This window comes from Drosophila busckii, chromosome 2L (assembly GCF_011750605.1).
Source record: "Drosophila busckii strain San Diego stock center, stock number 13000-0081.31 chromosome 2L, ASM1175060v1, whole genome shotgun sequence".
Taxonomy (NCBI): domain Eukaryota; kingdom Metazoa; phylum Arthropoda; class Insecta; order Diptera; family Drosophilidae; genus Drosophila; species Drosophila busckii.
The window spans coordinates 11,466,171-11,480,716 of record NC_046604.1 but is presented as its reverse complement, the minus strand read 5'-3'; the positions used below and the strand labels follow the sequence as shown (position 1 = coordinate 11,480,716).

At 37.6% G+C, this 14,546-nt stretch overlaps 4 protein-coding genes across 4 annotated transcripts; 1 reads left to right on the top strand and 3 right to left on the bottom strand.

Annotated features, from left to right (window-relative positions):
* Positions 1–1,339: 1,339 nt before the first annotated feature.
* LOC108594530 (spz3) lies at positions 1,340–6,472 on the bottom strand. The gene is made up of 5 exons (XM_033293052.1): positions 5,498–6,472; positions 3,244–3,373; positions 2,534–2,659; positions 1,587–2,072; positions 1,340–1,524 (listed from the first exon to the last, which is right to left on the bottom strand). Exons 1-5 carry the CDS (start codon positions 6,402–6,404, stop codon positions 1,368–1,370), a joined length of 1,806 nt encoding a protein of 601 aa, XP_033148943.1. The 5' UTR covers positions 6,405–6,472; the 3' UTR covers positions 1,340–1,367.
* A 4,564-nt stretch (positions 6,473–11,036) lies between these two features.
* On the bottom strand, positions 11,037–14,057 carry LOC108608257 (CG7102). Its single transcript, XM_033294927.1, has 6 exons — positions 13,903–14,057; positions 13,650–13,818; positions 13,425–13,587; positions 11,987–12,120; positions 11,263–11,933; positions 11,037–11,181 (listed from the first exon to the last, which is right to left on the bottom strand). Exons 1-6 carry the CDS (start codon positions 14,055–14,057, stop codon positions 11,037–11,039), a joined length of 1,437 nt encoding a protein of 478 aa, XP_033150818.1.
* LOC108600607 (probable small nuclear ribonucleoprotein E) lies at positions 12,215–12,683 on the bottom strand. Its single transcript, XM_017987628.2, has one exon. It carries the CDS (start codon positions 12,590–12,592, stop codon positions 12,308–12,310), a length of 285 nt encoding a protein of 94 aa, XP_017843117.1. The 5' UTR covers positions 12,593–12,683; the 3' UTR covers positions 12,215–12,307.
* Positions 12,767–13,278, top strand: LOC108600216 (mitochondrial import inner membrane translocase subunit Tim13). The gene is made up of 2 exons (XM_017987641.2): positions 12,767–13,006; positions 13,073–13,278. The coding sequence occupies exons 1-2, from the start codon at positions 12,851–12,853 to the stop codon at positions 13,169–13,171; spliced, it is 255 nt and encodes an 84-aa protein (XP_017843130.1). The 5' UTR covers positions 12,767–12,850; the 3' UTR covers positions 13,172–13,278.
* Positions 14,058–14,546: the final 489 nt, after the last annotated feature.

Sequence of the window (14,546 nt, the reverse complement as noted above, 5' to 3'; positions counted from 1 at the left end):
TTTTTGATATAGCGCAGTTATGTGTGGCCATTGCTGTGATTGAATACGTGTTCTGGATTCTTAATGCACTTCCAAGGGTTTTTATGACCTACAAGCGAGTCAGAGCTACGGTTTGCTTGCATGTATAATAGGCCAGTTTTGACTTGCGTATGAATAGCATATTATTGTTTATGATTGCGGCCAACTAAACGCTTTATATAACCAAAAAAAAAACAGAAAAATCTTTTAATTTTCCATATGCAATGTTCGTGTCTATAAAAACGTTTGCTCTAACCCCTGGACACAAGAATTTTCATCAGTTTTCACAACGCATAAAACTGTTTGGGCGGAAAATTGAAATTGACTAGCTTTGAAATGAAAGTCAACTGGGTCAGCAGATAAAAATATGTGCTGCTTCTCATTCTTTTAAAATGTCATTATTGTTAAAATATTTTTTGAGCTCACATTTAGCTCTATATAGTACAGCTATATTAAAGAGAAATACGTTATAAGTTTAAATATAAATGTAAATCGTAACGCAACGTGACTGGAATTATAATTAATTTAATTAAGTACGCACTAATTTGAATTCAATAATGACAACAATTCAATTGTCTGTTAGGAAATGTTGTTGCGTCTAAACAAACTTGAACTCGGAGTTGCTGCTAACTTGCTGTGGTGTCTGACAAAAGCTGACAGCTGTAAGCAAGTTGTTTTTGCATTTGCGCTGCAAGCCTAAAAGTCGGCAATGCAGTTGTTAACTGAGCTATTTAAAATAATTAAAAAAAATGAATAATATATATAATTAATACCACATAATCGGCTGTCAGTATAATAAAGTAATAAACTAATAAGGTGTGACTCATTTACTCTATTAAAGCATAAGCAATCAAAATTATGTTAATCAAGTTAAATATATTTGTGAACTAACCATAAAGAATATATTATTATTAGCATTAATAAATTACATTGCAACTGTGTAGCCATATATAAAATATTTAATATAATTATTAAAAACATTACTACAAAAATCTGCTGCAATAACTAAAATAATTTTTATTGCAAATTATTAATAAATTGATGATTTGTTAAGCATTTGTTAAAGCGACTTCTTTCGATTTGCATAATTTTATAAGCTTTATTCACTTTGAAACGTTTTACAATTACAATTACAAATACAACAAATGAAGTTTGAATATTTAATGTGTGAGTGTGGTATATGGCTCTCATATAAGAGTTAAGGCCTAACTATCTATATGGAAGGTGTATGCATATGTATAATGTATGTGTGTGGTGTGTGTTGCCTAAAGATAGCCGTGCCATACAATGTCCAATGCATAGACAAGCATTTCAGCTGCTACGCCTCGCTCCAACTGAAAACTCTTGGCTTAGGGATTACATCTACAGACACAGCATGAAGGAAACAGGAACCAATCCATAAAGATGCCCTTGCAATCATTATCCGGATCATAGGCGAGCAATCGATGCCATTTATATTTCTGTTCGCAGCCGCATTCGCCCTCACAGCGCGAAGTCTGTGTGTTGCTATAAGAAATAGATGCGTGGTGAGTTATGCAGTGTGGTGAGTAAGTATGCAGTTAACTCACCTGCACACCTCCTGGTGTATGGCCTGCTCAAAGTGTTGCGTATTGACAATGGCGCGTATTTTGCCCGCCGAATTCGATGCCCAATAGGGCGTAACAATTTCTATTTTCGATTCACAGGCATCGAGACGTCCAGTGCCGGAATTGCCATTTGCATTACCCGGCAATGCATTGGCTCTATTACTATTGCTGCCTCCAGCACCATTGACAGATCCTCCTCCTCCGCCTGCGGCGCCACCTCCTCGATTGCGATTACTTGCACCACCAGCCGCTTGGCGTTTCCTACGCAGCTCACCAAAGTAACTATCGCCAGCTTCGCCTGCTGTGGCCGCATAGGCGCCTGGCGGTATAAACATATCCGGCTCATCTATGAATCTTCTCTTGCGCACCTTGGCCTGTCCACCGCCTCCATCCATGTTCATCTCAAAGTCGCCATACATGCGTCGCATTAACGCCTTGTTGTCATCTATGAAACGCTCGATTTTGTCGCTAAAAGAAGAAATAAAAGCTTGATTAATATAAAATTGAGCAGCAGCTATTTAACAAAACTATAAGAATATAGAATGTATATTTAATGCTATTATTAAACACTACAATTAATAAAAGCGGCCTATCAATAATTCCACATTAGTTCTTTATTTTTGAAACTTAAGAAAAGAATTTTATCGCTCATTTTTGGCATTCAAAGTTTAAAATTTTACAAGCTTCAACATGTTACAATTTTTTAACATTAATTATTTTATTAAATCGTAAGTTGGAAACTCATATTCAAGAAATGTTATTCAAATATTCACTAGGCAGCGTATATATTAAATATTCTTTAAAATACAAAGCTAACATTAACGATTAACACAAAGCCGCGCAAAATGTTAATTCTTTAAAAGCTTTTGGCTAGTATTATTTAATTCATAGGCATATCAATAGTTTTATAGAGTATTCGAGCAACTTACATGGGATAACTGTTGCCGGCTGTGGGACAGAAGAGCTGATGGTAACGCTTAATGCAAGGCACGCCCTTTATAACATCGCCGCGCACGTCCAGACCAAGTGCCACCGATAAAGCCGTCCACCAGATCTAGATATGTTTAAACGCACAAGAGAGTGAAAGAGACAGACAGTGAGAGTGAGAAGGGGGAGTTAATGGGTATTAGCATTGAAATTGGATGAACATAACAGTTTATAGCCAGGGTGTGAAACTCTGAGTCAAGTAAAGACAATAAAAATTTTATTTAATATTAACGCCCAGCCAACAAAACAAAACTCTTCTCCCGCTGCAACCCTGCAGCGAAACAGACGCACAGACAGACAGACAGACAGCCAGACAGACACAAGTCTAAGTCTCAGCTGGTCAGCTTGGCATGATCATCATCACACCTCTTAACGAAACGAACTCGCACGACCTTCGCGCACGCCGAAATATAAAAAAAAAATATATATACAAACAACAACAGAGACCGACAGTGGGAGGTACGCAAAACGAGAGAGAGCAGTGAGTGAGCGATGAGCGATGAGACGTCAAAGTTATTTCCGCAAATGAGCAAACTCGATCGATACACTTACTTAGTATTTAATATGCTTAATGGGTGGTGGGGGGAAAACCAACTGCGTTCACAGTGGTGAAGGGGCAGGGTGGGTGGGGGGAGGGTTAAGTGGCTTACCCGGAACTGCAAAAAATGAGCCATTGCTTGCTTTGGGATAGGAGAACAATGGAACAACCGGCACGCTGCCGTTCTTCAAAAAAATTGGTCCCTGTATTGGCGTCACCGTGGGCATTTGACTTGGATTTTTAGCTATAAATAAAGTAAGTTATATATGAGTCATACAATTGGCTGCAAGGACAGTAAAAACCAAGTTGTAAATAAATTGCAATGGCTGCATACAAATTAAAATGCACTTGTTATAAAATAAAAATATATAAATTAAATTGCAATGCTAAATAAATATATATAAATTAAATGCAAGCAGTGTGCGTCTGGCATTTATAATGCAGCTTGGCTTAAATGACTTTCCCTTTTAACTTTAAGCCTGACTTGAGAGCCTTTCGCTTTTACTGCAAGACAAACAAGTCTTTACTTTTTTACAATGTTTTGGGCTTAAAGAACTTTAGTTTAAGCTTAGTCTGCTGTCTCCTAATTACTCGTTACAGTTACAGTTACCGTTACAAGCTGAACTTGTTTTCATGTTTTTTTGCTGCTTTGTTTTTTGTTGTTTGTCTGCTTGCTGCTGCACAAAGGTGAAAACCAAAATAACAAAAAAAATCTTGAATAATGCGCGTATGTCTGCGCTATATATACACATATATATGTATATATATATATGTACTTATGTATGTAAGATAAATTCGTTTGCGTGTTGCTCTCAGTGTGCACGTCTTTGGCGTCATTTAACACAAGTCGAGAGGCCCGTTGAAGACTCCGACTTCTTGCATAATATGTTGCCTCCTCCCCTCCCCACACTCTTGATGCGTCTTAAGCACTTGGCCTAGCAGGTTGCTACAATTTGAGCCAAGTTTTTTTTAAGTGGCGCCAACACAACACAACAAAAGTGAAATATCAAAAACTCTGTTGCTCATCGCAACAAATGAATTTGTCACTATTGCTGCTATAGGCCATAGGCACTTCAACAGTTAAATCGTGTAAACTATATAAAAAATCAAACACTAAGCATTAATGTGCGACCTTGTCAAGCGGTTTGTAGACCTTTGACCTTGACTCGCAACATAAAGTTGCTCTCAATTGAAAGCACACACAACAACAACAAATGACTATCAAATACAAATAACATTAAAAAAGTTAAACAATTAACATATTTCACTTTCGAGCGGGAAGCATTAAATAAACAACAGCAACAGCAACTAAAGCTTTTAAATTAGCAACTTGTCTAGCTGCTATTTTTGTTTAGAGCACTGTGCCAAAGAATTTGACAACTTTTAGTTTTATAAAGTTTACTCGTTTCATAAATTCTTTAATCAGCTGCTGCACTTCTCCATTGTCTTCCTGACTTTATCTCTCATAACTCATAATGTCTAATTAAGGAATTAGCTGTGCACACAGTTAATTTAAAATTTAATTCATTGCCCGTTGTGTTTGGTTTTATGGCGCTGACGTATGAACAAAACATTTAGTTGACGTATGTAGACAATATTTAGTTGATTTTTGTTGCTCAGCTGCATAAATCTATATGATTTATAATATTATAAACACAGATTTGCAAACCTGAGCAAAGTTCTAGTTTGCTCTCGGAAACAAAGCAAAAACTAACGCTAATGGAGCGCTCTTAATGATGTGCACTGAGAGAAAAGTTTAATGCTTTTCTAAGATTAAGCAACTGTATTACTATTTATCTAAAATATATAACTAGTAATATATAGCTAAAAACATTTTTTAAAGGCCAAACTAAAACATTTTTTATACAACATTTTTAAAGGATATCAATGGTACAGGCTTGTACCTAATTTATTAAATTATTTCTAATTCAATTTCGAAAATATTTTTGAGTTCTCTTTTTATAAAGAAATCTAATATTTAAAGTACTACATAATTTTGTATAGTACCTAAATAATAAGTATACTTAGTATTACTTATTAAATTACAAATTGCTTTCAACATATTTTTGTCTTTATTTTATTAGAAAATATTGTTTAACATCTTTTATTCAAATAGCTTGCATTGTTTTTTTTATTTTATTTATTTGGCTTAGCAACAGTTTGTTGCTAGTCAATCGCCTATATTTGCTGCAACTATTTATTTATTTGTATATATTTATAGCTGCTTAGAAATATTTATTTCAACTATACATACGCTGCATTTATTTAAGTCTAAAAAATTTTTGCTTTATTTTTTATCAATAATCTTTTTGGTTTTATAAACTTGTCGCTTTTGCACAGTGTGCGCTTTTTATAGCGTTTGACTCACCTTTGTCGTGCCCCTCAGCATCGTAGTACTCGCCATCGTTATCGCTATCATGCTGCTCCTCCTCCTCCTCATCCTCCTCCACATCATAGTCGAGCACAGCATGCACCTGAGTGCGGGAGCCCTGGCCTGCCTGCACGCGCGTAAATCCAGGCGCACGCTCTGGATAATTATCCGGCGCTGCTGCCACGCCGTATGTGGAGGCGGGCATTTCCGTTTTGCCAGCATTGGAGCTTGCTGGCGTTTGTCGGCCACGCTGTGGTGGCGGTGGCGGCGCTTGCTGCTGCTGCGGCGGCTGTGGTGGCGGCGGCGGCTGCTGCTGCTGAGCTCTGCTACCAAAGCTTGTGATGCTAAAGCTGCCGCTGTTCTTGCTGAAGGTGGCAGTGGCACTGCCATGGGCATTATAGTATTGCTTCTGTTGCTTCAGCGCTGGCGCCGGCGCCTGTGCTGGGTAACGAGTGTAGGAGCCCTCGGCGGGGCCACGAGTAGCGCTGGCACTGCTGCTGGAGCTGGAGCTGGAGCTTTGAAAGGCAACGTTGTGCTCTTGCTGTTGCTGCTGTATGTGATAGACGGAGTTGCGCACTACGCCGCCGCCTGTGGGCGGTAAATAGGCGCTGCCCTGCTTGCGTCTGTTGTTGTAGCCATAAGTAGCGCCTGGCTGACTCGGCTGCTCTGGCTGCTGATGCAGCGCAGGCGGTCCATAGGGATTATTCTTATAGAAGTCGTTGGCTGCAGCGTTGGGCTGTTGCTGTGACGGCGGCTGCTGCTGCTGCTGCTGATGATCTGCCGGCGAGTATAGCAAATTATTTGTATTGCTCGCCAGCTGATGTATGGGATGCAGTGGAGCTAAGGTAACGCCCCAGGGCTGAGCTAGTGCGCCAAATGGCAGCGAGAAGTTCGTCAATGCCATAGCCCAAGAATCGTCGTGTTGCGCTTACGTAAAGAATGTTTTTGTTATTGTTATTGTTTTTATTTTTTTTTTTTGAAAGCTCTTGTGTTATATTCCTATCGCTATTTTCATTATTAAGTATCTAGGCTTCATCCTGTACTGTGTCTGTCCGTCACTTTGTGCAACATTATATTATAGTTTGAGTTTGTGTTATTATCTTGGTCAAATATATTCTCGCGCGTCCGTGTATATCTTCGCTTTTATATTGATTTTAATTCTATAAGTCTCTATACAATTTAAATATAATTATATATATTATTTTTTGCCCTCTCTCTTCTCTCTCTCTTTATTTCTCTTCTCCTTATTCTTCTTTTCTCTTATTCTTATTGTCACATCTTTCTATATTTTATGTTCTGATGCAATCCTTTCTATCTCTATTACTCTTCTTCTATTATTTATCGCGTTCGTATTTATTTTAGTATTTATTATTTATTGTTTGCATATATTGTGTTGTTGTATATTAATGTTGCTAGGCTGCGGTGTATTATATATTGCTCATCTGTTCTTGTGATTATTTTGCTTTCCTCTCTTGTTGTCTGTTTTTCTTGTTGTTCTCTTTGTTTATATATTTTTTTTCTCTCTCCTCGGTCTCTATTGTCTATAATATATTCTTATCTTCGTGTTTTACTTTAATCTCTGTATCAATTCGTATGATCGGAGCCGTTTCTTAGGGCGTGCGTCCTTTATATATATATATATATATATACTTTATTTGGTTTTATATATATATATGTCTACTCTTATAGTCCCATTCTATATTAATATATTATATTCTATTAATCTTATTGTGTATATTCTTATATTATATCTTACTATATACATTCAATCTATCATTTATTTATTAATCTTCTCGTCTTTCTTTGATGTCTCTTCTCATATTAGATTGTGAGCAGTTTTGCTCCTGTGGTGTGTGTGTGTGGTGTGTGTAATTCCATATTCGTATATATTTTTTTATTTTTTGTTATTTCTCTGTCTTTGTTTATTGTCTATTATATATCTGTACATAAATTATTATATATCCTGGTTATAGTTATACATCTGTTTTCTTTCTACTGAGTCGTAACTGTTAACTTTGCTTCCTCTTTCTCTCGCTGTTTTTTTTCTGTCTGTACTAGATGTTCTTAAGATTTATATTCATCTAATTGATTTATATGCTCTCTCTCTAATTATTATTTTATTTATTTATTTTTAGCTAGACACCAAAAAAAATGCTTTAATTTCATTTTTATTACATTTTATTTAAGTGAGAGTTTCATTGTACGAGTTGGGAATATATTGAGCTGTTAAATAGAAGAAATTTGATATTATACTATAGAAAGAAAGTAAAAGCTTGTTTATTATTAGTTTGTAAAAAATTATTAAAACATTATTGCACTGTTCAATATTTAAAATTGGTAATAATAATAAAACTCTCTTTTTATTCTTGCTTTAACGATAAAATTTATTTCAATAAATTTATTTTTTTTTATTTAATATTATATATTTTTTTCAGTTGTGTGTGCAAATAGCATAAATAAAGTTTAGTTTAGTTTCTTTATTTGAAAACTTATTAAATATGTTAAATATTCTAACTTTAAAGAGAAACGACTTAATTATTTATTATTTTATTTTTATTTATTTCAAAAATGCATTTTCCTCAAATATATTTTGTGCAAAAATTTTGCTGTTATTTAAAAACATAATTTCTTAGTTAAGCAATAGTTTTGTTGTCTTAAGCCGCACCATAACTGTGGTTATGAATCATTAAAAGTCAGTTATAACTGGCTTATAATCTGCTAATTTAACCATAAAAATAAACCACCTTAACTAATATATTTAAATGTGATTTTAGTGCAGATTGACGCTAATGCATATTTCGGTTGACCTAGGTCCCCGCGTTAGGGTCGAGACTTGATGCTACAGTTGAATTTGTTTAATTTGGTTGACTTGTTTGTTTCATTTTCGAAAAGCGCATATTAATCACACAGCAAAGCAAAATCGTCGTTGTCGTCTTGAAGGCAATGAAAAGCAAAAGTATTTTTTAAAGTGGGCTTTAAAAAAAAAAACAAAAAAAAAACAGGTTGTGAAGAGCCGTCTGCCCCTAAGTCAAGCTTAAGAGAGCGACACTGAGCGCGTCCGCTTGCTCTTTGAGCAGTTATTTAGTTAGAATTAAAGTCTAGTCACAGACACTGCTGCAACATTCTTGACGGGCTAGAGGGGAAGAGAGAGGGGAGTGAGTGAGCAGCTATGTCGCTGTTGTAATTTGTTTAGTATTAGCTGATGATGCAGCCTGCCCCCAGCAGTTTCATTTGCTCAAGCTTGGCACATTAGCACCTCTTAAGTAGATCAGCTGGCAGCGCTTAGCTCAGACGCTTGCGGAAACGGATGCATTAACAGCTGACTGATCTTATCGCTGGCATGAGTCTGTCAGGGAATTACGCCCAGCTTGAAATATGAAAACCCTAGCTCCTGTTTGATCAATTATGCACGAATTTCAAGTGATTCACATCACTACAAAAAAAAAAAAAAAGAGATATAAATAAAATTAAAATTAATTCACACTTGGCCATGATTTATGCAAGTTGGAAAAGTTTTTGCGGATTTTTTATACACATGCTGGGCTAAGGAGTCGCTGCTGCTAAACCACTTTCCTTTTTTATCTCTCTATATACACACACGTGTGTGCACATAAGTTTATGCATAACTGTATGTAAATGCAGTGTATGGCACATGGGTATGGGTTGGGTTGGTCCAGCTCGCGGGACAGCTGTTGACCGAGAGTTGACCACGCCATGGCCATGGCTAATAGTAGACTTTTGTTTTATGACTGACAAATGCTGACCAAGCCCAACAAATATAATTACCAGGGCTGCTGTAGCTAAGTGTAACGCAAAATAAATTTAAATTGCAAAAGACTTAGGCCACAAACTTGGTTTTAAGAACGCTAAAAGACTTAGGCAGCAAACTAGGTTTTATTATATATGCGCTGGATAGCTATTAACAGCTATATATATATCCAAAGTGTTAAGAACTTGTATTTTTTATTTTAAAAAGACTTAGGTAGCAAACTTGTTGAAAAAGGTTTTTAATGTGAACGAGAATATAAATTAAATTTAGCCAGTTCTTATATTATATAAAAAGAATGAATATTAATATATTATTACATTTATATTATTTTAATTTAAAATGGCATAATAAACTATTTGGCTAGCAACAACATTTGTTTATATTATTTAATTATTATTGCTTGCACTTTTAAACACCCTAGAGCTGCAGCCCTATTAACTACCACACATAGCAAAAAAATATGTTTGTATTTATTTAAACTATTTGAAAAGTCAGAACTAGTTTACTACGGCCACAGGTACAAACACGTACAAAACAATATATATAAATATATATATAAACTTATCGAGTGACAATAACAAGCGCCAGTTGGCTGCCTTTCCCTTTTTTTTATTTTTTGTAAATACTTTGGCAACACTTCTTGCTGCTAATGCCATAAGAACTTATCTAATCCACTCGACAATCAACGAAATCTATAGAATGTCATTCTTTTAGCGCCTGCCTCGAGTTTTGTGTAGCGCCCTCGGGGCTGTTGCTTTTTGCTTTGTGCCTGTCAAATAGCCAAAAGATACAAGTACAATGAAGCTGAAGCCTGCCTTATCGAAATGGTCTCAAGCAGATTGGCCTTAGGTTAGGTTAACAAAATATAAAAATGATTTAACTGCCAATCCAATTCATTTAAAATAAAACGCCAAGCATCAAGTGTTTGTTGTTTGTTGTCTATTGTCCAGTTTTTCAATTTCAAATACCAATTTCAGTTTCAATTCCGATCTCAATCCCGAGCTGCGAAACGAATGACAAATGCATGTATTTGTGGTGTGTGTGTGTGTGTTTGATCGATTCGATCAGCATATAAAAAAAATCGCTTTAATTAGAACCAATTTAGAGCGCGGACCAATTTATCAGAAGCATATTTGAAAAGTAGTTGAAAACCAGTTGAGAGCAACTTCAGCGCCATGTGCAGAGTTCTTTAGCTTCAGCTGTGGGGGGTGGTGGCGGCGCTGTTGTTACTTATAAAGCCAGCTCAACATTAGCTATTGTTAGTTGGTAGTATATTATCATTATTATGATTAGTAATGCTGTATTGCGATACATAAATTGAAATTGAGCCAAATAGTTGAAACTGCCTTTTACGCATTTGTTTTTCTTTGTCAATTGTTTGCAATCTTTTATGGTTTATTAGAATTATAAGAGGTGTGGACCTCCAAGCTTCAGGTTCAAGTACACACAAGCGATTGGACTGTATGAACAGAGTCCATAGCGCTAGAGCGAGAGTAGCTAGCAAAGTTGCTACATTATATATTTAAGAATTTTTAAAGTTAGCAGCTACCCTCGCTCGATGTCTACGCCCCACACTCGACACACTTACACAGTCGACTTGGCAACAAATTAATTAATTTGGTTCACGCCAAATATGACGCCGCAGCCGTCAAAAGTTTTCCTTTAGATATCATTAATTACCTTTCGATTTCCGCTTTAGTTTTGTAAATGTATTTTTATTGCCAAACTGTTTCGTTAGAATACTCTTAGCTTATCGAATTGCTAACCTTAGTAACGATCATACTTCACTTTGCTGGGCACATTCGGCGCTTGGCCATTGCTCGGCAGTATCGGATTGTTGTGAGCTTGTGTGGCGAAGACGCAGATGCGGGCAATGCGACCGTCGTAGAATGCGCCAGGAATGTAATAGGAACTGTTGCCATGCAATCGATCAAACAATCCGCTCCAGCACAAAAAAAGAACAGCAGCTAAAATTCATAATATTTAACTCAACACTATCATCTTTTTCATAGTCTTCTGATCAGGTTTCTTTACAATATCAAACTTGACAGGCTGCTCGCCATTCGCTGGATTTAGCATAAAGAGAAACGCGCGCTCCGAGTGCACATAGCCACCCTTGCGGCTGGTCTTTGCCCAGGCTACATCAGTGAAGCCGCCGCTTATTTCACCATGCGCACCTAGTGCAATCACCATGCAGGGCGCCACACCATCGCAGTAGCGATGAAACGCACTGGAGCTGTAGCCATGTGTTGAAGCGCGATAGACCAAACGCCAGCTCTGCTTGGGCACGCCATACCAGCTGTTGAGTATGCCCTGCAAGGCAAGTTTGTCGTTGCGCAAGATCTGCGAGCCCGGAAACATGTTGACTGTTAAACGCGGCTGCAGACGCTTGTCATTGTCCACCAGCTTATTGGGATGCAGCGCTGCATAGCGATAGCGTTCCAGCGACAATTCCATGGGTACAGCGCCTGTGGGCTCTACTTCTTCGGCAAACACTTGGCTATCGATGAGCAGCAAGCGCACGTGACCCATAACGCCGCTTAAGTGTTGGCAGACGCGTGCGCGTTCCTCCTCCGTCCAGTGAGCAGTGGGTTGTGTTACTCCGGCTTGATACTTGGCCCAGGCCAATACACAACGCCAGACTTCTTCCTCTTCCAAGCAAAACTGCAACAACACTTCATTAACAACAGTTAAATACACATATATTGAGAACATACATAGTCTGAGGATATAATTTTGATGAGTGCATCCTTAGTAAGCGTCAGAAATGAATTTGTCTTCACACACTCGCCGGCATTTTCACCTATATATACAATGCAGCGTTCCATAAACGATGCTGCACACTTCGCACCTGCAAAAGAGTTTCCAGCTAATTAATATTTGTTTTAAATATCATACCTTAAGCTGCGCCTCTTAATCCCACAAAAAGTCGTCAATTGTACAAAGTATTCATTTCCTTTTATTGTAGCTTTCAGTTTACATTTAATTCTCTTAAGGGTAGTATATGGTGCATTTGTTGATTTGCCAGTGGCTTTGAACTAATCCTTAGATGGGCTAACATTCTGTATAAGTGTTATATTATCGCCCTTGAGCATGATTCTGCCCAGATTCTTGCGGTGCCGCGTCTTCACGTACACCTCCTCGGCATCGTCCAGCACCAGATTCATGTACTCATCAAAGCCCACAATGTGGCCCTCGATGCGCAGCGAAATGTTTTCATACAGCCAGACTTGTACACGCGAGCGGTTTTGCAGGTAACGAAAGATCAGGTTGATGGGTTGTACCATCACCTTTTGCACCTTGGGATTGCCTTTAAACGACATTTTTGTGTCTTTGCAATTGATATTTTAATTTTTCGCTAAATATTTTCGCTGACAACGTTTAGCCGGCGTCTTTTTCGTTGTGGTAAAAAAAATATCGATAGCGCAACGATACTATCGTAAAAAATTGACCAGTCACATCAAAGATGGTTTGTGAATGTCTAAATTATCGATACTTTTTTGTAGACCGGTTGCGTCAGCGTTTATAGCCTGAGCTAAGTAAAAACTTTACAGTTTTAATAAAAATAAACAATAAGAAATATGGCGCACAGCACCGTGGACAAAGCTGAATTAATGGATCAGGTGAAGCAACAAATTGCTGTTGCAAATGCCCAGGAACTGCTTCAACAAATGACAACAAAATGCTTTAAAAAATGCGTAAGCAAGCCTGGCACATCCCTAGATGCCTCAGAACAGGTGAATATTAAAGAACAGTCAAGCAACAGGCTGTTGTTAACTATACTACACTTTTTTATTTTATAGAAATGTGTGTCCCTGTGTATGGACCGTTTTATGGACTCGTGGAATCTTATTTCAAGAGCCTATGGCCAGAGGCTGCAACGAGAGCAGCAACGAGGTTAAACTTAAATGACCAGCTGATGCAATGTTAACGGCATACTGAAAGAACTTAGCCCTAGTTATATTCCTTGTTAAACAAAAACTACATTAAAAGAAAGTTTTCATACAAATTTCTAGTGTTTTTTTCTTTTGTTGATAAAACGTGCACGTGCGATACTATTGTATCAGCTGTGCTAAGCTGAATGGCAAAATATACTGCAGATATTTATCGGCAGGGCGCGCAACTTCAATTTTTAAAATTAGTTGCTTGACTTACCCGCTTTTTCGTGAATATCCATGACAGCTGTTAGAAATGTGCAGGCATTATCAACAGATAGTGTAGAAATTACATGATCCTCACAAGCAGCGCGTAGCTCAAGCACTCCCATGTCCTGGGCTAGTGTAAGCATTTCAAAAACGCGATAGTCCTGCAGCATAAGCTAAACAATATTACAAAATAATCAATTAATTAAAAGTTGTGTTAAAATGTGCAACAACAAACCTTGGCCGTGTAGACATAAAGAATAAACTGACGAAATAATTCGGCATTTATGTGGGGCAAACGAATTACAGTGGGTGTCGCTGCTCCTGGCGCTGCTGGCGAAACAGTGCACCCTGGTATGGGAATTCGACAAACCTCGCCGCGCTTAGCGGTCTTAAAGCTCTTACAGCTGCCAATAGTAATTAAGATAATTAAGTCATCAACGTTTCTGCACGTACACTGGTGCGAACACCTCCATTTAGGGTTTGCTTACCGCGCCATAAGTATACAGCGATGTGCGTAGATCTTCTCATCGTCACGGCCACATATAAAGACAACATCAGCGCTGTCCTGATCCTCGCACAAGCGTTGCAAATCCTCAATGAGACCAGCAAGCGCTGGATCGCTGTGCGTTCCACGTGTGCTCATTTTTTTCTTTTGTTATTTTCTGGATTCTTAATTGCTGCAAAATTTATTCACGTGTTTATGTTTTCAGTTTCACGTTCCGTGCGGGAGCGTGGATACAAAGAGAGCAGAACCGGTTCCTACTAAAAAAACGGCAATACAAAACACAAAACAAAAAATACCCACGCCACAGACTCTTAAAAACAATTAGCCTGGCTTATAGTTAGATTTTCTTCGGTTCAAGAACACTAAACAAGTTGAACTTCAAATCATATTATATTGTTTAGAATAAACAATTAAAAAAAAAAATATACTGGTTAGTCTGATTGCTTCATCATTTTCATTCAGTTCGCACGCGAGATTCGAGACAAAAAAGAACTGATGAGAATCCATTTGCCAGCCTTTGCCTTTGCCCCCGCCCCTTTTCACAGGCTAAATGATTTTACCTGTTGCTCAGCGCTCAGCATAGTTTTCTCTTTGAGAAAAGTCAAGAGAGCGTCTGTTTGCTTGAAG